The sequence below is a fragment of the Myxocyprinus asiaticus genome, chromosome 4 (genome assembly GCF_019703515.2).
Source record: "Myxocyprinus asiaticus isolate MX2 ecotype Aquarium Trade chromosome 4, UBuf_Myxa_2, whole genome shotgun sequence".
NCBI lineage: Eukaryota > Metazoa > Chordata > Actinopteri > Cypriniformes > Catostomidae > Myxocyprinus > Myxocyprinus asiaticus.
Window position 1 is genome coordinate 26,968,777 of NC_059347.1, and position 27,085 is coordinate 26,995,861.

Sequence of the window (27,085 nt, forward strand, 5' to 3'; positions counted from 1 at the left end):
AGAGTTCTGTGTTCTATCAGTTTAATATCCCCAGCATCAGTGCCAGCCAAGCAGACATCAGCTTTGGGCCAAGACAAACATATGGGATTCAGCTGAAGGGGTCCAGTTTTCTAAGACGGCACTCCAGTCTAAACTTCTTAAGGAGCCGGTATAAACGTGCTTTATTTAAAAAAAAAAAAAAGGGTACTGGCACATTCAAAAAAGCTTGGATTCAGCCAAGACACTGCTACCTTTCACCCGCCATGTTGTTTAAAGGTGTGTTTGGTTTAGCAATATGTATGCCTTCGTCATCATTATCTGCCTTTTTCATCCCCCCATTAAAAGGAACTTTAAGAAAATGTTACACCAGTGAAATATCTGAAAGCCATCTAACCCAGAGAGGAAAAGAGGAATCTCTGTATTTCAAGGAAGGAAAATCAAAAGTATTTATTGTTTATTATGATTTATTATTTAATATATTTATTATTACTTAGGCAAATTAACATCATAATCACATTTACACTGCACTTTTTAAATTATATTATTTTCACTATATCTAAAGCATACTTGTCAAAACTTTGATTGGTATGAATTAATTTACTTAAATTGTTATGAACAGCACAGATGCCTTCTGAAAATATGCCTTAACAAAACACAAAATCAACAACAGTAATCTGGTCTCAAAAACTGTTGACATATTAATAAAATTCCTCTATGTAAAGCACATACTTCCAAAATACAATAATGATCGGCATAGTGTACTTACTTTAAGTAATATAACACAAGCTGTTGTTCTGAATATCAGCACAGCTGTGATTCGACCATATAGGCACGAGGCCACAGGCCTCAACAGTAAATCATTTTGAATAACTTCTGACAACAATGAACCAGTTAGTTTGTGCATTTCTTCTCTTCCTGCACAAATAGTTTCAAAAGAAACTCACTCTCTGCACAGCTTTCATCTGGTTTAACTAGTGGTGATTCATTCATGAATAAATCTATTTTTAAATGAATGTTTTAAGTGAACGAATCATTCTCATTCATTTCCAATGTTTTGGTCATGAACAGGAAGGTATTTTTTAAAGAATCAGTTGAGTCAGTGATTCAATAACTCACTCATAACATAAAATATGCTAATTTGTCACCACCTAATCTCCAGAAATGGTCACAAACAAATCTTTATAGTGAATAGATTCTAAAGACTTGAGTCATTGGGATGAAATTCCCTACCACAGTTTGGAAAGCTGCAAATGTGCAAGTGGAGTTATACAACTATAACAGTCAACAAGGAGAGCCGTTTGAATCAGTTTTAATGCAAGTGAGTGAGTGGAGAAGATGCCTCAGAACAAACTCCTTGCTCAGACCGCTGCATAAACTGCTTTTGTGTGGAAACAGTATCGCGGTACACAGGAACAGCTGCTAATAAGGTATCTACATATGAATATCTATGCAGAGGAGGCTTTCGTGCTTACGTCACGCGAGAGGCAGTTTGAACTCCACCCTCAACATTGAGCTGGCTGGAAGCAAACTTTTTTATTTAAAAAAGTTTTAAATATTGACCTAATTCTTACAGACACCTAGCTTTTCACTTAAGAAGACATTATTTAGTCCACTGGAGTCATATGGATTCATTTATGATTGCTATATGTGCTTTTTGGAGCTTCAAAACGTTGGCACCCATTAGCATGCATTGTATAGACCTACAGAGCTAAAATATTCTTCCAGAAATCTTTGTTTGTGTTCTGCATGAAGAAAGAAAGTCATACACATCTGGGATGGCATGAGGGTGAGTAAATGATGAGACAATTTTCATTTTTGGATGAACAATTCCTTTAAAATCGGCACACTTCGAATGCCTATTATACAACTAACTGTTGTATAATTTTAATCTCACCATGCACATATCCTACTGTATAAACTGCCTTTAGAAAAATAAATGCAGGAGATGAAAGTATTATTAAGGGAACAGAGTAGAAACATTTGTGATATTTTTGCATGTGGCAAGCTGAAAGAAACTTGGAAAAAAGCCACAGCTTGTGACCACCTTTTAATTCAAAGACAACATGAAAATACATTGAAAATTGAAAAATATATTAAAAAGACAACATGAGAATAAAATCTGAATTAGTCATTTCTTGGCATGCCTGCTGTGAGTTGTGAACTCAAAATAAAACCTAGCACTGTTGGTGAACAGGCCACAATGTGTAGAGCAATAACAACAGAAAATACAGGGCCCTCTTAAGTTTAAAATGGTCACGATTAAAAATATGAATATACCAATAAATGCAGTCAACACACATGGCTGGAGTTACAACTCCCTGGCCTCTCCTAAGCAAACGTAAAGAAATAAGTTGCCTCTGCATATCCTGCAACACCTCCCCTCCTAAACCTCAAACCACATACCAAAACAGCTCAGGGGTCAAGCCTCTGCAACAGGCAAGTCCTCGGCTGAATCAACAAAGTGCATCAATAACTATTAGTGAATACAACTCTTGTGTATGGTTGCACTTCTCAGGGGGAAGAAACTGGCTCTGCTTCTTTCTCAAAGGCAACCCTTTTTTTAGAATATGCCAAATCCCTAACATGCCCTCTTCTGTATATCTGATGCATATACAGCCGTTTTTCACAAATACTTAAATCTTATTAGAGATGGTATAAAGGCCTTCCCTCTGTGAAAGGATGAGAGGCTTATTAAATGTAAAGTGGGGATATGACTCTGATCCAAAATACCAGAGCATCTGTTTTCTTCAGCCTCTCTTTGTCACTTCCAATAATGCGTTGGATATTGGAAGCCTTGCCAGTAAAAACAGAACCTTATGAAAATATTTGGGACTACTGCCAGATATTTCCCACTCTAAAAACATTCTTTTTGTGCATTTCAAGTGCACTGGGGAACAATGAAGGGGGCATTTAATTTCTTTGACATATCTAAAGTCCTTTAGTTGTTAACTGTAAAATTATAAGCAGAGGTTTAGTGAGGGAACATATAAAACCAGGTCAGCCTGGTTGTGGTCCAAATTCTACCTGATTTCAAGCTGAGATGCTGAAAAGAGTCACTGAGTTCAGCCAATATTTGATGAAAATGTTTTGTGTTCCCAGATGGATAGTTTCTGAGTTTAAACTGGTGTTGGGCTGCATTAAATCCACACCTGAGTTTGCACATTTTGAGTACAGTTATAAGAGTACAACACAAGTCAGGGGAACTTGCTAGTGCTGTTCCATTTCCAATGACGAGCAATGAGTTCTGAAAGCTCAGAGAAGTTACTTTACGCTCTTTCCTTTAAACAACCTTTTATACCTAAACAAAGCCTTCTAACTACAGCTTAGCTGTTAACTGTTCTATTTGTCAGCAACAATGTCTGTGCAATTAACTACGTAAATGAGATAAAGAATTCCATGGATCATATGTGATGTTGGGTCTGTTTCAAAATCTAGTAAGCATCCTCTGGAGGCAGCATTTTAAGACATCACTCCCAAGGCGCATTCCCATAGCAAAGGCTGTTCCAAAAGGTAGGCATCTTAATTATGCTGCATCTTAAGATATCTCATTTTGGCCAAATTTTAAGGCAGCATAATATGTATCCTTCCATAAGGCAGGCGATCCCAGAATGCACCGTGATGAGCTCGGTGGAAAAATAAATCCAAGATCGCAGACAAATCAAGAAAAATTTAGATTATAAATATATTTATAATCACTTCAATCCAGAAAAGTATCGATAAATAACAGTTAAATATGATACAAAACCGGCTTCGACCCAAAATGTGTGTGCTGTGAGTATTTATGCTCATTAGAGGATTGCGTTGTTTCCCTCACGTCACCCGTATTGAAATCAGTAGCGAGTCGAGTGTCCCGTGCGCTGCGCGTGATGAGTGTTATTTGAATGATGCGTGGAGCTGCCACCTATGTAGAGCGTTCCAAATTGGTCTCTTATGAGGCATAATTTCAGGCAGCAACTCTCTGCATCATACAAATAGTAGGGGTCGACCGATATGTTTTTTTCAGGGCCAATACCGATAACGATTATTAGTAATCAATGAGACCGATAACCGATATTTAGGGCTGATTTACATTTGCAGTAAAAATTCAAATTTTAGTGTCAAAATATACACTAACACAAACTCCAACACAAAACGTCCTTTAAATACCTATGAATGTGTTTAATGAAATACTATAAAACAGAATATTTCAATATTATTTTTGAAAAATACTGGAAAACAACATATCAACATTATTATTATTTTATTTTTTTTATTTTTTTTTTCAAAAATAAAGCTCCTAGCAGCATTTCTTTTGAACTGAAACTTTAAATATAAAAAAATAATGAACTAAACAGCTCATAACAGAATTTTATGTATTAACATTTGATAACAGATGTGAATCAACGTTATTAGAGTTGACACTCTTCATGTATTTGACTGACTAGCCCGTTTGGTCAAGCTAGCAAGGTTGACATTACATTTGCTAAACCTCCTAATGTTGGTTAGCTAACTACCACTATCAATGCCATCACCAGCTATAACATGTAAAAACACCAGCTCATACAGGCAAGTACTCTGTTAAATCAGTCCTTATCTCTGCCACCCATCTATATCGATGCTCGCTGTATTTCTCCGTTATGGTCTACTGCCGTTGAAATTACCATGTCTGCAGCTCTACTATGCGGCGCCTCATGTCGCAGGCCGGGGGAGAGAGGCAACGCATGCGGAGCATGAAAGGGCATTAAGAGAAAAAAAATATTCAAAGATATAGTGCTTAAAGATCAGTGCTAACTACGTCCTGTAGCGCTTGGGGTGTACACAACCTAAAGTGTAAAATCAGTGACATGGGGCAACCGTTGTCATGATGTCTCACAGTCCGGATGAAACAAATCCAGTGTCCGCGGTCTGCTACAGTTATTGGTGACCGCTGGCATAGAGTCAAGTAAAGTTTAATTTATTTGTATAGCGCTTTTCACAACAGGCGTTGTTTCAAAGCACATGAAATAACATGAAATACGTGAAATAATGGTATAACAGAAAATTAATGAAAATAATGTCAATATTAATTATTTATGTTTAGAACTATTAGTGGTTAATATTAGTAAACTAAGTGTTGTGGGTCAATGGATAAATAAAATGATTTTGTATGAACTATAAGTTTTAGTGTTAAAGTCCTTGAAGTCATCCCGAATTAACTAAGGAAATACACATAGATGCATTGTCCTTTGATTTTGGACAATGAAGGCTTTTGTTAGTGGTTAATTCAAATTTCATTTCCATAATTTGGAATTTACTTTTTAAACTACTTTTTGTACTCCTCCCAGCCCGTTAGTCCGATCGGCATGAAATTTGGTATACATCATCTACAGACCCCCCTGACAAAAAGTAATCAAAATAATTTAGATATCTAATAACGTTCTGAAGATATTAACGATACAATTCTTTCGGTTTAACGCGATTTGAGTAATTGATCAATAGCTACACAACGCAAACTCCAAACGTAACCAAACTTGGTACACATAGTCAACAGGACGTTTACAAGATGTCATAAAAGTTTTGTAAAATTGCACCCCTAGGAGGCGCTACAGCTAAAAAAACTGTGATAACTTTGCAGCCGTTTGAGCAACAAAGTTCAAATTAAATATGCATCTTCTTTGGTTCAATTGCTAACATATTCTTAAAAAATCGATTCAACAAATTAACAAAAATGGCCGGCAATGGCTAATCACATTTCAGCACCTTATAATGTGTACTGGGAATGGCCAAGGGTTATGGAAATTACTATCCACAAGCAGGGTATCTACACAAAGCCGCATATCAAATTTTGTGACAATCGGCAACACAAAATTAGCTAATTAGTGTTTTTGCTAATAACTCCGAAACCGTATAGGCTACAATAAAAATGTGTAGCTTCTCTGAATCCACCAGTGCCCCCAAATCCATTTCCATTAAAAAAAAAAAAAAAAAAAAAAAAAGTTTTCTTCAATTTACATTTATTCGAAAAACCTACTTTTTCGAACTCGTCCAAAACCGTTTCCTAAATTCACATGAATTTTAGTATACATCATCTACAGACCCTCCTGATTTATCTTCTGAATTTTGATTCGTTAAGTCATTCAGAAGATATAAGCGAATACGTTTTTGGGTGTGGCCTGTAATCACTAATTGGCCTGTATCTTATGGGCAAAAAATTCAAACTAAACAAAACTTCAAACACATGGACAAAAGAACATTCTTAGGTCACATGCAAAATGTAATCAATTTGGGATGCTAGGGGGTACTATAACTTCTACTGTGATTAAGGCAGTTAGGGTTAGGGTTACAGTTTGACTTGTTAGGGTTAGTTTGAGTTAGGCACATGCATATCATCAATTTGTGATGAAAGACAAACTCTAAAGAAAGTCATATTTGTGCTACTGTGATTAAGGCAGTTACACATATTATGACAGCAACATTTTTACAGAGTTTAATTTTTTATTTTTATTGGACTTAAACATTTCTTTCAGTCAGAGGGAGTAGACTAAGACTAAGTAAGAGGGAGTGATTTCCTTATGAAAATCAGTTGTCTCTTTTGAGATCAGCATGCATTTTGTTGATGATTCAACAAACCCTAACTTTTCAGTGGAGATTCAGGATTATTGACTTTGCAGTAAAAACAAATTGCAATTGAAAATATACATGACAATTATAAGACCTAACAGTCTACTTGAGCCATTGGTGCTTGAACCCCAATTATTGTCGCTTGCGGCTATATTTATTATTATTATTATTATTATTCTGCCCTAAAAGTATCTGTCCAGCCTAAACCGTAAGTTCTAGAGACACCAAACTTAGCGGGATGGTCCCAAATCCCCCCACTACTCAGGTACAAGACACCCCCCCCCCATCAGATCCTAGGTGGCGCTATAAAAACACTTTTACATTTCCGCTGATATCTCCAAAACTGTACAGACTACAATCAAAATGATTTTTTCCTGATTCCTTGAGTCAAGCCCTACAAAAATTCCCACCTATAAAATGTTTCTATCATTTTGACTTTTCTGAAAAACCTACTTTTTCAAACTCCTCCTAGGCCGTAAGTCTGATTCGCCTGAAACTTTGCATGTATCATCTAAGGGCCCTCAACGCAAAAAAGTTATCAAAAGAAATTTGATTCTTCAAATCGTTTAGAATTTATAGGTTGATAAGTGAATTGGGCCACATCCGAAAAATAAAATTGGCTTATATCTTCTAAACGATTTCACAAATCATAATTATTTTAATTACTTTTGTCTTGAGGGTCCCAAGATGATACACTGAAAAATTCAGGTGAATATGACAATCAGTCTAAGAGGAGTTCAAGAAAGTAGATTTTTCTCAAAAAACTCAAAATGGCTGACAGAAGGACTACAAATGTCTGCCATTTTTAGTTTTCTGAAAAACCTACTTTTCAAACTCCTATATCATTAGCCTCATTTGCCCAAAATTTTATATGTATCATCTAGGGACCCTCTAGACCAAACTTTATCAAAATTATTTGATTTGTAAAACCATTTAGAAGATATAGGTTGATATGTGAATTGGCTTATATCTTCTAAATGATCTGACAAATCAAGTTTCTTTTGATAACTTTTTGTCTTGAGGGTCCCTAGATGAAACATGGAAAATTGCAGGTGAATCGGACAAACAGTCTAGGAGTTAAAAAAAAGTAGATTTTTATCAAAAAAATCAAAATGCCCATTAGAAGAACTACAAATGTCTGGCATTTTGAGTTTTCTGAAAACCCCACTTTTCAAACTCCTATATCACTAGCCTCATTTGCCTGAAATTTTACATGTATCATCTAGGGACCCTCTAGACCAAAATTTATCAAAAGAATTTTGATTTGTAAAACCGTTTAGGAGATATAGGTTGATATGTGAATTGGCTTATATCTTCTAAATGATTTGACAAATAAAAATTCTTTTGATAACATTTTTGGAAATTCCAATGGACCCAGCAAACAAATAATGTTCACCTACCTTTAATGTAGGTTTTCCATTTGGTTATTTCTTTTCTTTCTTTTTTTTTTTTTGTGCCTTAGAAGAGTCTGGGCCGCCAAAACTCAGGTGTGCACACACACACCCATCATAAGTACTCATATTATAACAAGTGATATAATAAGTACTCATATTTATGTTCATATCTCTGCAACTGTACAGACTACAATCAAAATAAGTTTTTCCTCTGATTTTATGAGTCAAGTGGAAAAAACCTATATCTCAGATTTCCTTGCTGTCTATAAAATTGTTCTGTCATTTTGAGTTCTCTGAAAAACCTACTTTTTCTAACCCCTCCTAGACTGATTTGTCAAAAATTTTGCATATACCATCAAGGCACTACCTCAAGACAAAAGTTGTCAAAACTTTTCGATTTATCAGATTGTTCATAAGGTTTAACTTGATTAATAATTTGGGCCATGGTCAAAAATTAATTGGCTTGTATCTTCTAAACAATTTGACAAATCAAAATTACTTTGATACATTTTTGTAATTAGTGTCTCTAGATGACAAATGCAACATTTTGTGTGAATAAGTCAAACGGTCAAAGAGGAGATAGAAAAAGTTTTTCGGAAAACTCAAAATGGCAGACAAACCCCAAAAACACAGAAGGTTCACCTAACGTTAGTGTATGGTTCCCATTTGGTTATGGTTATGATCCTGCCCATTCTGCCCTCTCTCCGTAGCATGTTGGTCTTTGTCTTTGTTGTGTGTCTGAGCACATGGCTTAGTTTGTTAGTGTCAGCCATGTGCTGTCCTGACTCTGCCTCCTCGTTTCCTTCTACCACACCCCCTCATCTAGTCCTTGTTTAGTCCTCTGTATGTTAACTGGGTTCACCTGTTCCTCACATGTTTTCCTCCATTTATATTGGCTCATATCTCTGCCAGATTGTTGTGTGTGTGTTTAGCTCACTTTGTGTTGTCAGCAGGTGGGCTTGTGTTTGCCATATTGTTACTATGTTTGGATTTTTGTTCCTTTTCAGCCTGCGTTTGGGTCCTTCTTCCAGATCTGTGACCGGTTTCTATTCGGCATTAAAAGTACCTGGGCTGCCCAAACCATAAGTCCTAGTGACACCAAATTTGGAAGGATGGTCCACTAATTTCTCAGGTGCTCACACACACTCCCATCTGACCCTAGATGGCACTATAATAACTACTTTTTAAGTTTTTGCTCATATGTCTGCAACTGTACAAGATAGAATCGAGATTATTTTTTCATCTTGATTCTATGAGTGAAGTGGAACAAAACCTTTATCTCATTCCATTTCCATATATAAAACTGTACTGTCAATTTGAGTTCTATGAAAAATAATAATAATTTTTCAAACTTCTGCCTAGAACATAGTCAAATTTGTCTGAAATTTTGCATGTATCTTCAAGGGACCCTCAAAGACAAAGTTATCAATATAATTTTGATTCGTCAAATTGTTCATAAGATGTAGGTTGATAAGTGAATTGGACCATGGCCAAAATGTTCATTGGCTTGTATCTTCTGAATGATTTGACATGAAAATTGTTTTGGTAACTTTCATGAGTGTCTCTAGATTACACATGCAAATTTACATGTGAATCAGTCAAACAGTCTAGAAGGAGATTGAGATTTCTTATTTGTTTTTAAACTCAAAATGGCAGATGGACCCAGCAAACACAGAAGGTTCACCTAAGGTTAGTGTATGGTTTCCATTTGGTTATGTCACGATCCTGCCCGTTCTGCTCTCTCTGTGGTGTGTTGGTCTTTTTCTTTGTGTGTCTGAGCACGTGGCTTTGTTTGTAAGCCATGTGCCCCCAACTCTGCATTTTTGTTACTTTTATTATTTATTTAAAAAAAAAAAAAAAAAGCCCATTTATCATTCTTTGGTTGGGTCCTACTTCCAGATCCATAAAAAGGTTATTTCTTTTTCTTTTGTCTGGCCAGCCAAAACCATAAGTCCTAGGGACACCAAATTCGACAGGATGGTCGCAAATTTCCCCTACTACTCGGTGGGGGAATCACTGAAGTAGAGTATGCAGTGATGAAATTACTTTGTCCAGACTGATCAGTTCTTTCATATTTGCCTATTTTGGATGTTCCTCCCCTTCTTTCCATGCTAAAACTGCTTGGACCCCAATAATTCCCACTTGCGGCTATATTTTATTGTACGATTTAGTTTGCTAGTGATTTGAGTAGTATAGTGCCAGTTGTTCAGCACCAAGTTTCTTGCACTGTGTGTTGAGCGTAAAAGTTTGGCTCACCTCGTTCCATATAATGTGTATCGAAAGATAAGATCCAAGCAATCCATTTGTCATTGAATAATGTCTCTTTTAATACTCAGTTCTTTACAGTCAGTTCTTTTTGTAATCACATACTTTATAACACGGAAGCGGTACAGAAGCCGTGCCATTCTTGTTAATATGCATTCAACCAAATCAGTTCTGAGAAACACTTGCTGAACTGCTGCTATTCTTAAAGAGACAGTACAGTTTTAGCACTTGATTTACATACTTGTAAATAGTACAAATTAGGTATGTGACAGTATTCGGTTTTATGGTATATCACTGTAAATAACATGCACAATGTTGTTATTGTGGGCACTTCAAAATACTGTAAATAATTGCAGACAACCTTTTGAGATGGTTTCCCTTTGTGTAAAATATGCGGCAGAAAAGTGGCAGCGAAACATGGGAACACCTCCAACATGTTCGCTCATCTGCGGGACAAGCATTCCATTCAATTCCATGAGATAAAGGTAAGTTGTGACAGTTCTGCTAATTTTTCCAAACTGTTTTTGAAAACTGAGAGACATCACTCTAAGAGACAACTAGCTAAGTGACAACTGAGATGATTAAAAAATTAATAGTTGTTGCCATTTGCAGATAATGTGTAAGTGACCGAAGAGTAGTTCACTAGAACTCCACTAGCTACACTAACGTCTGTGTCTTTTAGTAACAACTAAACTACAGTTGGAATCAGCTAACACTAAGTCCTGTAATTAATAATGGCAATGTTGCACAATGATGATTTCAATATTAATTTCATGTTTGAACACCAGTAACCATGCAGTTATACATTTCCTGTCTGTAATGATCAGTTGCCCTGTGGCATAATGACCATTTAATTATGAAAACTTCAACTAAATGTTATATTTGGCTATATAGCTATGGTGTAGATGGTAGTTGTTTAGGGTTCGTTTCAAAGTTCTTTGTTATCTGTTAATTTAAAGGTCATTCCGGTATTGAAAAGGTAATTAAACTTAAGAGAACAACAAAGTTTGTTTATCATTCAACCCATTTTTGCACTGTAGTTCAATACTGTGATAACACGGTATCCCGTGATAAAAGCTTCAGCAATTATCGTGACTTGAAAATTTGATACCGTCACATGCCTAGTACAAATTATGCATGTAAACAAACATATGGCCTAACCAAATATTTATGTGCAATATAATATATGCAATTTCAAGAGATATTTATTGATGTAATACACGGAATTTGTACTTTAAAAAAAAAATAAAAGCCAAAATGTGACCAATTATGAAAAACCGAAAATTAAAAATGTGTAATGTACCAAGTTAGAAGCTGCCCTGAATAATTTACAGTATTGGATGAGAGAGTATTTCTTTAATATGTAAGCAAAAATGGACATTATAACTGAAATTCAATGGAATCAATATCAGAATCGAGAGGTTGTGAATCTGAATAAAATTTATTCAGGAAATCTGTATCAGTACCCAGCCCTACTATCGCATGACTTCCAAAGACTTAGAATATAGTCACAAGTTCTATGTACTACTTTCATGATTTGTTTTTCTTTTTTGTAGTTTGACATCTTCTAGTCACTAGGTTCTGACGTTGTATTATGAGCTGCATCACAATTCTTCAAAAACTACTATTGTGTTTGACATTGACAAATAGGTTTGGATTGACATAAGCGTGAGTAAATATTGACAATTTTCATTTTTGGGTGAACTGTTCCTTTTAACCATTATAATTAGGACAGCAAAATATGGCACAATGTATAGAATTGTATTTTCCCTCTGCATGCCATAAATAACTCTGGGTTCCAGATTCAAAGAGCACAGTCAATATCAGCCTCCAAACTCTATTACAAGAATGCATGACATGATGGGAAAAACAGAGAAGTTCAAATTCATCTCAGTGCTAAAGTGGATCTGCGAAAGATCAGAAACTGTGAACATGTAAAATTGTTACTGGCAGCTTGGGCAGAAGATCACAGAGTCCTCTGACCATTCATGTCATTTTCCTGACACAAAGGTGCAATGTAGATGAAGCTCTGACTCAGGGCCAGCCTCCCCTGTGAAGCAAAGCCAGGAACTCAGTAATGCAGCCAGCTCTGATCATCAGTGACAGAGGAGCTTCCTTCAGCAGCCTGGCCCCAGAACATGGCAATATGCATTAAAGAGCTATGAGTGACAAGAAGCTGTAGTTTAGGGGAAAATAACTCCTATTGCTTTGTAAATGCTCTGACTGCAGACCAGTGACATAACCAGGAACAAGGCTCTAGGTGTACCACGGGACAACAGGCTGCACAAGAACTGAAGCACAATACATTGACATGTAAAGTGACGACCATTGTGGTCAGATCAGGAAATTTGACGATACAATTTTTTTTAAAAAGTGCCCTTTGCCACACTTTTGCAAGTTATATGTTAATGCACCACACTGTAAAATGACATTAATTTTACATTAATTGTGAAATTCTAACATTTATTTGAATAGAAAACATGTCTAGTTCTGTTGTCACTATCAAATATCATTGTGACATACTGGCAACCAGTTAACACCAAGAGAACATCACACACATCAAAGATATATTCAAAATAAGAGAGCTATATATACATTTTACAAGCTTCAAACCTGCTCTAGTGAGAAATCATTAGTATCTATGACTTGTTTAATGTCTTTGGTATTTTGCTGTAATGCAAATCACTCATTATTAAAGGGTTAGTTCACCCAAAAATGAAAATTCTCTCGATTATCTATACAGTATATATAATTTCTAAGCAATTATTAAATTCCATAATTCATCCAACCAGTGTTCATACTGATGCATTTTTACACTCCTATATACTAGTATTAATTGTCAAAGAAATAAAAATACCTTTCATTTGGGTGTGTAAACATAGGTTTTGGGTTGCATATACACACCTGTGGCTACGCCACTGCTGCAGACCTTGTTTCAGTCCTCACTAAGGATGTGCAAATGTACATATTTTCAAATAGTCGGCTCATCAATCTTAAGAAAGTCCTGTATAATTATGTTGGTTTCAAGTTCACCTGCTTTCTGACAGGTTTGTTGGGGGGGGTTCATAAGACACATTATGTTGTTGTGTTCAAAAATAGTTAGACTGAACATTTAAAAAAGGAACAGTATGCAGGGGTCTCTAGGCACATTTTTAAAAAAATGTATAAGTTTTTTTCATGAAACCAGTCTCTTGAAAACACAACGGTTCTGGTGGCAGGATGCTCAAAAAGTAGCACAAGATGGCCAAAACTCTCATCTGGATGGATCGACGGCACTGTGAATTTACTGTGGATGAATTTAATGACGCAACTTGTCCGAGAGGGTTTTACATTGCAAACTGCCTTACAGCTGAAATTAGAAAAACATTTAGGTAAACTACTCAAGCCCCACTAATCGACTAGTCTGTTGATGGATGAAGAGTCAACTAGTTGTCATCATGAACCATACATTCTGGGACCTTACTGGGAAAGGAATGGGGAAATTTAGCTCTTTAATATTTCTTTGAAAGTACTTCTGCTGACAATCCAAGATGTTGTTGATTTGCTAAGCAGAAGCAGAAGTGCTAATTTTTCTCCACTTTCAGAGGAATGTTCACAAACATGCCTGTGTCATGTAAGCGAGCCTCCCACTTCTCCTCCTCCCCCAGCTAAAATCATCCCTCCATCCCCCACAAGCTCTCAGCTCATAGAGGAAATATCTGCTTCACAGTCCTGGGCACTGGGGCTACATATGAAGACTTCAAGATCCAAAGAAGCTGTAATTAAGACCAGTGAAACATGTCTTGGTGTCATCCCAGAGTGGCACTTCACATCAAAGACTGTCGACATAAAGTTAGCATTTGATCCATTACTCAAGGCAGTGGCAGAGTTAGGGTGGAAAATTTAAAGCTATAAAAGCCTCAGTGGGTCTTGTAGAAATACACAGCAATGGTTTCAAAGGTCAACATCAACACTGACGTCATTCTAAGACAATATAAATATCCAGGGCTTAAGGAAAATGTCTTAAGATGTCACTGTAAACTGAATAGCTCAGCATGTCTCCAGGTACGTACAATCAAGAAGACATTCTAGACACCTGCTGAACACCAATGATAAAGACTTGAGATGCTATGCCCCTTAAAATATTTTCTGCTAAGGAGGGTTTTAAAGGTAAAAATATGTAGTATTATTCAGTCAATTATTGCATCAATCAGTTAGTCATTATTGCTCAGGCCAATTAAAAAAATTATTTCCACAATTTCATGGCATAAAAACTGCTAACTTACATGTACATTACAATTACATTTTGCAGATGCTTTTATCCAAAGCGACTTCAAATTATAGGCCCCTACCAGTATTTTTCTTAGTTTGTGTGTTCCCTAGGAATCAAACCCATGACCTTTGTGTTGCTAGTGTTGCTCTGCTAATATTGTTGCTCTACCAGTCGAGCAACAATATTAGAAACAAAGGGGGTTTTTACACTTGGTCACTTCATGCAATTTTTACTGATGGCATTGCTATCCGATTTATATGATTTATTAGCTATTTGATTCCAACTGACTTTGCTCAGTGCTTGTTTGTGTGCGCGCTTTTTTTTTTTTCTCTCGGGGCTTGTTGTAATTAAGTGTCATGCGCATCAGCCGCACTCATTGTCAGTGTTTAGTATGTTTTGTCAGCGATCTGCATATAAAAAATGAAGAAGAAAGTTCTGTCTCTCCTACAATGTGTATCTGTATCTTAATTTGTTAATAGTTATTGTAAGAAGAGAACCCTATGCAAATACTCAGTAACAGCTGTTTTGCTTTGTATTTTCCCTATGCTGACGTAGGGTTGTAACGATTTCAAGGTTTCACAATATACCTTGTTTTAAAACAGACGGTTATCATACCGTTGAAATCTTCTCATTGACGGTATCGCATGATTATAAACTTCTGAACTTTTCTCAAATCCAAATCAGTTTAAGACAGAATCGGCAATATCATTGCCTTCCTCATGTTACATTCGTCTGTCACTCAATTTTAAAGGTGACATGCAGGTGGCACAAGCGCAGCGCATCACAAGCACATCAGAAGTGCAGCACGAGTGGAGCGCAGCATACGTGCAGCAGGAGTGCATAATACAGACATGTCAAAGCCTGAATCTTTATTTCCGCCACCAAAGCGGTTGAAGTCATGCTGTCTGGTATTACTTTGGGTATGTTAAAGACCCACGGGGCACCATCAATGTTGATGGTTACCCACTCTGTAAAGTTTGTCGCAAAAAAGGATCGGCTCAGGCTGGAATCACCTTAAAACTTTAGCACCTTCTCCGTGAGCACCATTCCACGGAATTTGTGGAGATGATGTAAGTGGAAATACAGTATGCAGGATAATAAATTATAGCCTCTTTTTCATAAAAACACCAGATTCAATGTAGTTTTACATAATATGTAATGACAAGGTAGGCTTAAGTTATGTTTATGCTTTCTGTCACATTCACAAATGCAGCAAACGGTTTTAAGCACTCGTCCAACATTATGATGTGCCAACTGTTTGTTAATTTAAGTGCAGTACAACAGTAGGCCAACAATGTGTTTTATACTACTAATAATATGTTTTACTTGAAAGCATAGTACTAAATAGGGTTTACAAAGTGCCTGGCTTTTGGTGTGCAGGAAATTGACACTGAAACTGTGGCAGAAAATAGACACTATTGGACAAAATGGCAATAAATAAACGGCAAATGAATAATATATTTTCAGTAGGTATTTGTGGAGGTGAGGGTGTGGTCGAGCACCCGTCTGGGGAGAGCGAAAGAGGTAAGGACATCCACCTGACATGAATTGTGACTAATTACCGTTTCTATGTTCACAGTGAGAGTCGGGGGAGATAAAAGACGGCCCAGTCCAGAGAGAGAGAGATAAATACAGACCAGAGACTACGTTTCTGTTACAAGAGTGTTTATATAGAGTGTTATGCTGAAAAGCAGACCTGTCTTATCTTTTATGCTGCAAAGCAGACTTTTGGTTGAGTGTAAAGCTGCAAATAATTTTCTATTATTTTTGTTAATAAAACTCTGACTCAAGTGGACTGTGAATACCGGCTCCCACTTCATCCTTTGATTCAAATACGAACCTCTGCTACACTGGTGCCAAAACCCGGGACAAGTAGGAAGAATACGCTGCTATGGAGTCATGTTCGCCGCTGGAGGAAGTGTTCTGATCCCTCGCCAGCATCCACCAGGCTCAACACCAGGCCCTCACGGATCTGTGGGCGGAGAAGCAACAGTGCATTGAGGTGCTCCTTCAAGGCCAAGAGGAGGACCGACGGGCATAGCAGAGCTTGGTGCCTCAGGAGAGGGCGCACGCCGTGACCCCGGCAGCAGCGAACCCCCATGTGTTGCTTGCGAAGATGATCCGGAGGCCTTTCTGGAGCTCTTCGAGCACACGGCCCAAGCTCTGGAATGGCCGCAGCGTAATGGGCAGTCCACCTCTTACCGCTGCTGACTGGGGAGGCCCAACAGCTCCGGGTCGACAACCTCCTGAGGTACCCCAAGCTGAAGAAAGCCATCCTGCAGCAGGTCAGCCCCAGTCCAGAGGAGCACTGCCAGCAGTTCCGATCCCTGACGCTGAGCAAAGTCGGCCACCAATTTGCCTTCGCTCAACAGCTCCATGACGCCTGCCGGCGGTGGGTGCTGGCTAAGGAGCAAAGCAACATCGGGCATGTCATCAATCTCGTGGTGCTGGAGCAATTCATCTCCCAACTACCGAAAGGATCGTCAGAGTGGGTCCAGTGCCACAGACCGGCGTCGCTGGATGAAGCAGTACAGTTGGCAGAGGACCATTTAGCAGCATACTCGGGGGGCCGGCACCCCACTTTTTCTTTCTCTGTGATCCCGCCCCCTCCCCTCCTTCCTTCCAACCTATCCCGTTCCCCCGGAAATGGTGGAACAATCCCCTGAGGCCGGGGCACCGTGTATTAACCCTCACAAAACTTGAGCAGATCCAGCGTCCTGTGGAGTGCTCATTTATTTACCTCTTAAGCACGTATTCTATCAGCCTCTCCTCAGCAGTTCCCTGTAACTTTTAACTTACTTTTCTAATGATAAAAGGCAAATATAAAAAAAAACTATTATATAACATTTGCAAATATGCAGATATCTCGTTGAAACAGATGTAATTCACAAACCTCACGAAAATCCAGCGTTTTCTTCCCGTCGAGCACTCATCTAATATCTTCCTCTGAAGCGCGTATTCTATTAGCCAGAATCAAAACTTCAGGATCAAAAGTTCCATAACAATCCAAGCAGGCGATCCAGGCCGTTTAAACTGTCAGGAGATTGCTGCTTGCGCTGGATCTGCACTTCAATGTAAAAGCGCTTCACATGCGCTATAAGTAAATGTTTTATTCACTATGCACTGTATGTACAATTGGTTTGATTCGGTATTTTTTTAGAAAATGCGATTGCTAACATGGACATGCCATCCATGGTTGCTGGACTACTGTGTGTACTCTTATTTTCTTCTTCCTAATATATTAATTATTTCTTCTAAAATTTGATAACTAAACAGAAATCAGAAGAAACTGCTATCTACCAATTAAAACATTTTTAGATTATTTTTTACAAAGTTAAAGTTTTGTGTGAAATTGAGTAAATGTAGTGCTAAAGAGTTTATTGATTTGTTTAGCAATTTTATGTTTGTTATTTACTATATTAAATTGTGTGATATATCGGCATTATATCAGCCTATCGGCCACCCTGCTCTCTGGATATTGGCATCGGCCATTAAAAAAACCCATATCGGTCGACTACTAGTTCCTTGTAGGTTTGGAAAAGTCTAGGAATTACTAATTCCACTCAGTTTACCACTCAGCATCAGCAAGGATATGCCCAGAGATTTAGAAAAACTAAATCATTGTCATAAATGAGGTACAGTACAAAAACAGGCCAAGATACCTTGCAATGCCATTTGTCCATTTTATTAACTACACAGACCTACCACTTTGCGACTTCTGTGCTATTTTGTCATTTGTGACAGACCTGAATTTTAAAAAGAAAAAAAATGGAAACAACACTCACCAGCCCATCACAGTTGTTAATGGCGACAGAGGCTCCAGGCACATCTGCGATGTCCCCAATAAATATACAGTCTGTTTTCAGAAACTCCCTTCTTAGTATTCTCTCCGAGTGGGCTCCGTTCTGAGTCACGTTTCCAGGTTCAATGTCATCATGCCAGTCCACCATGGCTCCTGGAGCTACTAGTCGGTGGTTGGGATGTAGTCGGAGGTGGAATTCCTTGCCAAAGACAGTGATGTTAAAGAACAGCTTCTCTACTGCTTGAGTTGACCCTTCCAAAACCTCGCGCTTCACACGCTGCTTGTGATTGGCTGAGAGGAGATGTGAGAGGTAGTGTCCCTCTGCATCGGTGCTTATGGGGGTAATCAGACCATACTCTTTCAAACGTCTTTTCAATAGGTCTGATAAGACAGGAGAGAGAAGATCATGTGAATGCATATTTACATTCAATATATTACAATCTAAAAATCATGAAAAATTCAAATCTCACATTTAATGCACTCTATTTCAACTCTGCAAACACAAGCTCATGCTATGCATAAGATAATTTGACCACTTCTGCTAGGTTACAAAAAGTCCAGAGGGAGAAAGATTGGCTCTAATGGGTCCATTTAAAAAAAAAAGTCTAAATAAATGAAGTAATAAAAAATTGTGGCATTTGTAATCACCCTAACAGCCTACTGAATGGCTGTTTATAAGCATTAAACAGTCTCTTACATTTCAAAGCAATATCTTTTGAGTGCTTGTCCTACCTGTTGACATATGATTGATGGTTCGCATACAGGTAAACATTTCAAAAAGAAAAATGGACCAAAGCCAAAGACTCTTAGCCTAGCAATTTGCAATGGCAATTTGGACAAAGTGAGAAATAAAATCAAAAGTGATTGTTCGATAACTATTTGTAAAGCTTTGCCTTCCAGTACTGCCTGCCTGTTTAACGGCACTGACAATTCATTCAATCACTTCAAACACAAAAATCCATCTAATATTGAGACATGCCAAATTATCACTTCCAAAGAGACTAATTTCTGTCAACACTCTTATTGTCACTGCTTAAACTAGACCACTGTCCAGAATTTGAAAATCTTGTTGAATAGAATAAACATCCACTTACTGGCTAGGCAAACTAGGTCATACAAAAAAAAGGCATTAGAATTCTGTTCTTTCACAACATTAAACATTTTACTTCCCCATACAATGAACTTCTTGAAGTTCTCCCACTGTTTGCCTAAAAAAGGGTCCAACTACAGCAGTGAGTCTATTAAGTACTAAAGGGTACAGTTCATTGACTTTAAGAACAAGAAACAACTTCAAAGAAAGTGCCAAATTACTTTATACTGTTTCACTTATCCTGTCGAGATTTACAGGCAAACCATTCACCAATTTATCTATTTTTTCTTTTCTCAAGTTGATTAATCAATTATTAATTATTAATAGACTGTCTCTAAATCTTTAGAGATTTTTACTTGCATCACCTCTTATGGCAACCTTGGGGCTTATCCTCTGCCGACTGTTAAACAGTTCTGATTCATTTTCTGATTAAAATATTTGTCCTGATACACTGAGAGATGTAAATGATAACAACCCTCATGATTTTGACTGTCATTCGTTTGCATTTTTTGCAGCTGTTCACATAAGTTATTAATGGAGCATCAAAATGACGGTATTAAGTGACTTTAATCATTAAAAAAGGTTGAGAAAAATACAAACACTAGCAGAGCACAGAAATGATGGACAACAAAGACTGTATACATTACCTTCCTTGTCTATTCTTTCACCAGCCTGCAAGCAAAAGAGAGCAAAACGTCAAAACGCAGGAGACATGCAGACAGATCTATATTTACAAAACAGCTGAGAAAGAGCAGTTAGTTGAAATAGAAAACCATAACGGGAAAAAAACTCTGACAGTCTCTAAGCTGGGAATACTCCCCCAAAAACTGTACAAACTTTCTCTAGATGTTTTTCCGCGCCAAAACATCAAGTTGATGTTTTGACATCAATGATGCGGAGACTATTCTAACCCGCTTGAATTTGAACTTTGAAATTTAATTTTCCAGTTGGATTTAAAGCGCGAGGGCAACTGTCACAGCTCAACCACGCAGTTCTCCCGCGAACTTTCATTCACTGATAACTTTCATTCGACTTCATAAGCATAAACAGTAAATCATTAACACTTACCAGATCGGCTGAAGTCAGACTTACTACAACTCCTACTATTAGTAACCTAAGTGACAGGACACCCATCACGAGTCGGGTTTTCTCAACTGAAAGACGATAAACAGAAACTGTAATCCAATGTTGGATGTTTCAACACGCGCTTGTCTCCTCTAAAAAAGTATCGAGCACCACTTATCCTCAAACAAGAGATCTTTAAAGATTTCAAATCCGCTTAAAAGTGAGCAAAAAGTTAAGTGAGTTGAAAGTTGTAGAACTTGGGTCAATGCCTCAGCTTTGTAAACTTATTTGAAAGACATCCCCCTTGACGAGTTTGTGGTGATTAAGTTGAGCTGGCTGGACAGAGCCTTGTCTGAGCTCAAACCTGGCACTTCGCGCTGACTAATAAACTACAGACCAGCCCTGCCGTGACGTCACTTTCTATCCTTTGCCAGGGAAGCACATGGTGAAAAAAAGAAGAAAAGGACTATGCAACAGCAAAGAAAACACATGGCAATACTTTTCTTAACTCAAACTTGTGTGAAGATCTACTTCAGTCTAGTGATCAGCCTCACTGCCTTGTCTTCAGGTCTGAGATAGTGCTTATACAGATGCAAAATGAGGCTGCGCACAAATTATTGCTCATTAGTAAGCAGGTGATGATAAAGTTTTGTATAGCATATCACCAGCCTTGATTTTCATCCATGTTCATGAAGTTGAATCCATCTAGTGTTCATTTGTAAAAAAAAAAAAAAAATTTTTTTTTAAATAAATAAATAATAAAAAAAAAAAAAATCTAGCCAAGTGTTGTAAGTGTTTTGACTGTTGGATAAGCCAGAGTTAATAACAGCTGGCTGTGTTTGAAAATGATGTGTTCTGTTCTCCCTCCCTCCCTGATGAGGAACAGGAGGAAGAAGGAGTGGGGGGGGGGGGTTGTGGAATCTTCAAGCTCAATCAACATATTGTGTAATGGCCTTCTACAAGGATGCATTACTCTAATATCAGCCAAATTGGCTGAGGAACAAATACTGGGTAATGCAACTAATTTCTGCTGTATTCCAGCTTATTCACATGACGGGGTATGTCGATACCTCTGAGACAAATTTAAACTGCTGAGGACAGACTATTTTATTACTGTTTGGGGGAGACTTTGGCTCCGTTTCCATTTCTGAATGTAATAACAGAACCTCTCATCCTTTTTCTCTCAATTTTCTCGACCTCTCTGAGGACTGATTCTCTATCACACATGCATGATACATCTGCACAGCCCAGCCAAGAGAATATTGGACCATTTGATAACATACTGTATGATGTATATATGTTGAAACTTTATATAAATAATTATATTCAGTTTAAGCCTATGTTTCCTTCACATACCTATGCAAAGTTCTACCACCAGCAGTTCTTACCTTTTGTTTCTTCACTTTTATTCCTGGGTCTTCATGATGTTTTTTAAGGCCACATTTCAGTTTAAACGCAGTACAGGTGAGTTTTAGACGGAGGTAATCTGATCACCTTGCACATCTGTAGACCTCATGTTTTCCATCGTTCCTATTAAAGCAGGGGCTTGTAGCTTTCACTCTCTGGATATGCCAGGCCTTATCACTCAATAATTGCTCACATTCGGTGTCAACACAGTGTCCTCTTCAAAAAGCAGTTTCCACCAATTTTGTGGTGTGTTTCCCTTCTCCCCCATAATTTTAAGCACATACCAAGTCTCTTATTTTGTTTTTAACTAAGAAGAGGAGAATAGTGTGTATAACTGATGCTGCAAAACGAGCAACGGTGTGATTATTGTAAGAGATGATAGACACAGTATTTAATATTGTATTTGTTTATTTTTGTAATATGTTTATTCTTATTTCTTTAATGAAATACATCTGACTCTCCCATGGGAAACACTTATAGAATCACAGAATTTATCTCCCCCTGTGGTCCTCATCTCTGGCCTCTCTCCAAGTATTACTGGTCGGCTGCTGAAATGGTATATGAAATTCCAGCTGTATTGTTATCGTTGATTAAAGAGGTGCTCGGAGGTCTTGAGAATCTGTCTGCAGTCAGGTCCATGCACTGAAAAGGTTTTATTGGAAGAGTAAAATTGAATGTCAGCAACCTTTTTGTATCATGCCTCAGCTTTGATTCTGTAAAGACTCTGGCTGTGTAATGAGGTTGTAAAGTGGTCAATGAAACTATAAACTATTTGCAACTGTGCTGACTTTAAGAACCATATTGTTCTTGTGAGGCGCTCCTTAAGTCTGAGGGTTGTCACCTTTCTTAATGTTTCTTTTCTCAGCCAAACATTACTACAAACTAAAAACATGTGTACAACAGGGGGTACTTAGAAAGATTTTGATTTTGCTTTGTTAAACCTAAAAAATTAATTGTGACTTAAACTTAACGCTTAAAAGAGGGTCCAAAAGAATCATAAAAGTAGTCCATTCGGTTTGTGCACGATGTACCTAGTCTTCTGAAGGCATAAAGGTTATGAGTTTTAATGAGAAACAAATCCAAATTTAAGTCATTTTTCAGTGAAAATCTTGACATCTGTTGCACATTCATGAGTGCTATAAGAGAAGCTTGTTCACAGTTGCTTGCATGTTTATGGGAGAACTTAATTGTTTAGCGCTACAGATTTTCACTGAAAAATTACATTTCAGGTTGTTTCTCACCAAAACCTATTTTATGCCTACAAAAGTTTTGGAGTATGATGCAAAAGCCTCATTGACTACTTTTATGATACTTTTGGGTCCTTTTTTAAGCTTTAAACTGATTCAATTGCCTTTGGTATGTTCTGCCCGTATAGGACCCCACTGTAAAAAATTACCGTAAATTTACAACCAAATTCCTACAGCAATCTACTGTGATTCTTTGCTGTTAAAATGTTGCATTCTGGGAGATCAAGAACAGGCTTACTGTGAGGTGACTAGTTTTATGATAAATAGATGTTGTTTGCAAGGCATTAGGGGAAAATGAACTTTCAAAATCATGATATCATCTTGATGAAAGCTAGTGACATTTTGAAACATATTTAGTGTTCATGATGTTTCTGATCAACTCCTCTGTTCTTTATCATCTCACATCAGCCTTCACTTGTCTGTCTAATGATAAGTCAAATAAAAAATTATAAGTATAAATCAAACTTTGAAGCAATGTACATATTACATGTAAAATGTTGCCAGGATTGAACAGTATATTTTTTATGAAAAAAAAAAAAAAAAAACCTTGTACACAGTAAAATAACAGTATAGCACTGCATTGTGGGTTATAATGGTGAAATACCCACAAGCCTTTGCGCTTGAATAAGTATGTATGCTTTGGCAATGTATTTGGGTTACAAAAATTGTAAAAAATAAAATGGTAAACACATTGTTTAAAAAAAGTACAAATAAATAAATAAATAATAATAATAATAATAATAAACGTACAAAAGTTTTTATTCAGAATTAATAGAAGTCTTAGTTTTATTTAGTGTTGTTGTTTTGTTATGAATAGTTGTGTTTTGTTTGAAGTCACCATTATGGTGATTAGTGATCTCTTGAGCTGGCACCTTGGACCTTCTTTATTATTATATTATGCTCTTCTAGCCAGTCAATTTATGTTTAAGTAAAACACAAGTTGTTGCACTGTGCTAATTGGAAGACAAAACCTAAGGTCATACTGAATGTCTGATCCTACCTTGCAAATGGCGCTATATGAGGCTATATGAGGTAATTAATAGTGATGAATTACACATAAAAACATAAAAGCAAAAACAGTAAAGGATATTTCAGAAAAATGATATTAGCAAAACGAGTGTTTGATGTTTTTGATGAACTTACAGCATAACATACGTTGATAATACACACAAAAATCAACTCTCGGCATACAAAACGCAAGAGTGGTGACAATTAACAAACATGCTTTTATATAAAAAAGTAAAAGCTGAACATTAAAATACAAGTAACTTAGACTGCAACAAAAACAATGTCAAAATAAACCAGTAAATAGTAAAAAATCTAAGTAATTTATTCATGATGCAGTGCATGCTGTTAATTTCAACAACCGTGAATAGTATATAATTTGACAGTTATATGCTGCTAAATTACATTTGTATACTGTAGCTGTAAAAACAGGATCTAGCTGTTCATTTCAGCAACAGCAAAACCCCGTTAATTTTACAGTAACTTGCTGGCAACCCTGCTGCCAGTTCTTTACTGTTTTTTGACAGGAAAATCTTTAACAGTGCAGGATATGCATACAATTTTGGAACAATATGCAAGTTTTAAAATAATTAAGTTTTTGGATTAACTATTCCTTTAAATTAAACATGTATCAGGTTTGGTGCTGATGAACGGTTAGTTGAACCTTACTGATGGGGCTGTGGGGGTACATGAGACCAAATTGTTTGGGAAACATTGTCAAGATTCAAGATTTCAGTTGTTCAGTGAAGCTATCAAAAAGTCTAAGCATTTGGCAAACATCATCCGTTTCATAGTCAATGGGAAATTATAAATTCAATAAGGAAGGGCCATTTGCAGAAAATATAAAGTAAATGCTTTAACCAAACAGAATTTAAACTAAAGGGAATTTCATCCATTTTAAATCAAGATGCATGTGGTTATTCTTTGGGTTTGTAATGTGAGCTCATTGACCAGACCACCTAACAGCAATCTGCAAAGGACTGACCTTCCTAACATCACAAAGGGCATTCTGATGGCTATGAAATAGGTATTTGAATGTCACGCTGTCCACTTGCAGCCATCTATTCTTTGTTTTCAAACAAAATGTTAGAATACAGTAGCAACTGAAGACATGTCAATGTGACAGTATGGATCTACTTGGTGCTTTGACCTCCCCATGAACTGAATGGTAGTTATTGTCTATGGGCATCTTTGAGTAAAAAAAAAAAAAGACGCCGCAATAAAATCTGTGATGCACATGCATTTAAAAAGAGAAGGACAATGCATTTTGACATTTTAACCATTACTTGCTCTATTCTGAGAGCCTTTTTTATGTCCCCAAATCCTACATTTATTTTTTGGTGTTAAGCTGTGTCGTTCAATAAAATGTACAAAAAGCAAGATAAATAAACATTGGAAATCGTTTGTTTTTAACCATGTCTTTGTTATCAAAGTCTACAGTCTTCACCATATTGCTTTGAGTTAACACCATGTCACGGCTGTATAAATATCTCTGTTAAGTGTCAGGTTGAGGACCTTACTAACAACAGAGTCAGCATAAGCTCATTTGTCATCATGGCACTTTGGAACCAGACCAAACTGGAACCCTTCACTCGTCTCATAATGAAACGTCATAAGTGCAGTTGGAAGTGGAGGAAGAGAGTGACCTACTTAATCGGTATTGAACCATATAGGGCAATGACTTACTCTCTGACCTTTCAGGGAATATACTGTAGGTCAAATTTTCTCTAACTCCTTAAGGTTGATTTATACTTCTGCGTCAAACCTAGGGTGTAGCTTGCGCATAACCATGACAATTACAATGTACTCTATGCCTGTGCTGTAGCCTGACATGCACCTCTCTAGCGACATGTCACGTTGACACAGACCACAGCTGTTGTGATTGGTACATTTTGTAAACAGAGGTGTCACTGACATGACAAAAAAGATATAGGTAGCGTCACTTTATTTCAAGATCTTTGCATCATATCACACTGCATTTGCTCTCAGGAGCATTGTTTTAATTGGGAACATCTGGTTTTTTATATTCTGTTTATGTGAAGTTACAAGTGCAAATGCGACAATAAGACACATCTGTTTACAACTTATTTAACTTATTCAACATATTTAATCTGTACTTGAGAACTTTCCGATCTATACAATGTTTTGACTGTATGTTTGGCAGTTTGGTGTACAATAAATAATCATATTTCATAAGTTATGAAAATGGAACACATTTAATTTGTCAGAAAATTAAGAAGCACCTGTTCAGAGTTGGTTATTTTGACCTTGTTTTGATCGTATGTTTAACAGTATGGTGTACAGTAAATAAACATATTTCATAAGTTGAAAATGAGACACTTTTTATTTGTCAGTAAAGTATGTGAGCGTTTAGCTGTGCCCATATACACCTCACATTACGGCATCTTTTTTTTTTTTTTACCAACCAAAGGTTAACTACTAGGTGAGTAGGAGTTCCATAGATTTTCTCTTATACTCTTAATGTGGTTTGCCCTTCAATGGATTGTAATTATGTGATTGATTATTCTGTATAGAGAAATAATGTTAAAAGAAGAGAGTTGAGAGTTGTTTCCGCCATTTGTGGCTCTGGTTTTTGTATGTGCGTCAGTATCTCTGAGAACCGACTGTTCACTTACAAATGCATGCCAGCGTAATTTGAACATTTTGCTCTAGTGAAACAATCACCTTGCCAATATTTCAAGAAAGATGTCCATGACAGAAGCCAGGAACATTCCAGCTACACAGAGCTGTCTTTTTAAGTTGAAAGAAGGCAGCGTTTCAAATTAGAGATTACAAATATTCCATAGCCAGAAACGGCACTGGCTGTTTACTACGAAGGTAATAGAGCACAACAGTTCAGCGGCCTTGTTTCCAGAGGTATTTTTCTCATTCATTTAGCTAATTGTTAGGAAATGCTAAACATTTCCTTTTGTATTCCACAGAACAAAGTAAGTCTTTTGTGCAAAGTGCAGTTTTAGATGGCATGACTGTGAATACAAG

The 27,085-nt window shown here is 37.0% G+C and overlaps 1 protein-coding gene across 1 annotated transcript in view; it reads right to left on the minus strand.

The window, feature by feature from the left end:
* Positions 1-20,762, minus strand: part of LOC127434483 (A disintegrin and metalloproteinase with thrombospondin motifs 3-like) — a 217,127-nt gene extending 196,365 nt beyond the window's left edge. Inside the window, exons 1-3 of the mRNA XM_051687301.1 lie at positions 20,430-20,762; positions 20,009-20,033; positions 18,255-18,652 (exon numbers count right to left, since the gene is read on the minus strand). Coding sequence (XP_051543261.1) covers positions 18,255-18,652; positions 20,009-20,033; positions 20,430-20,495 — 489 coding nt within the window. The 5' untranslated portion in view covers positions 20,496-20,762. The remainder of the gene's footprint in view (positions 1-18,254; positions 18,653-20,008; positions 20,034-20,429) is intronic.
* Positions 20,763-27,085: the final 6,323 nt, after the last annotated feature.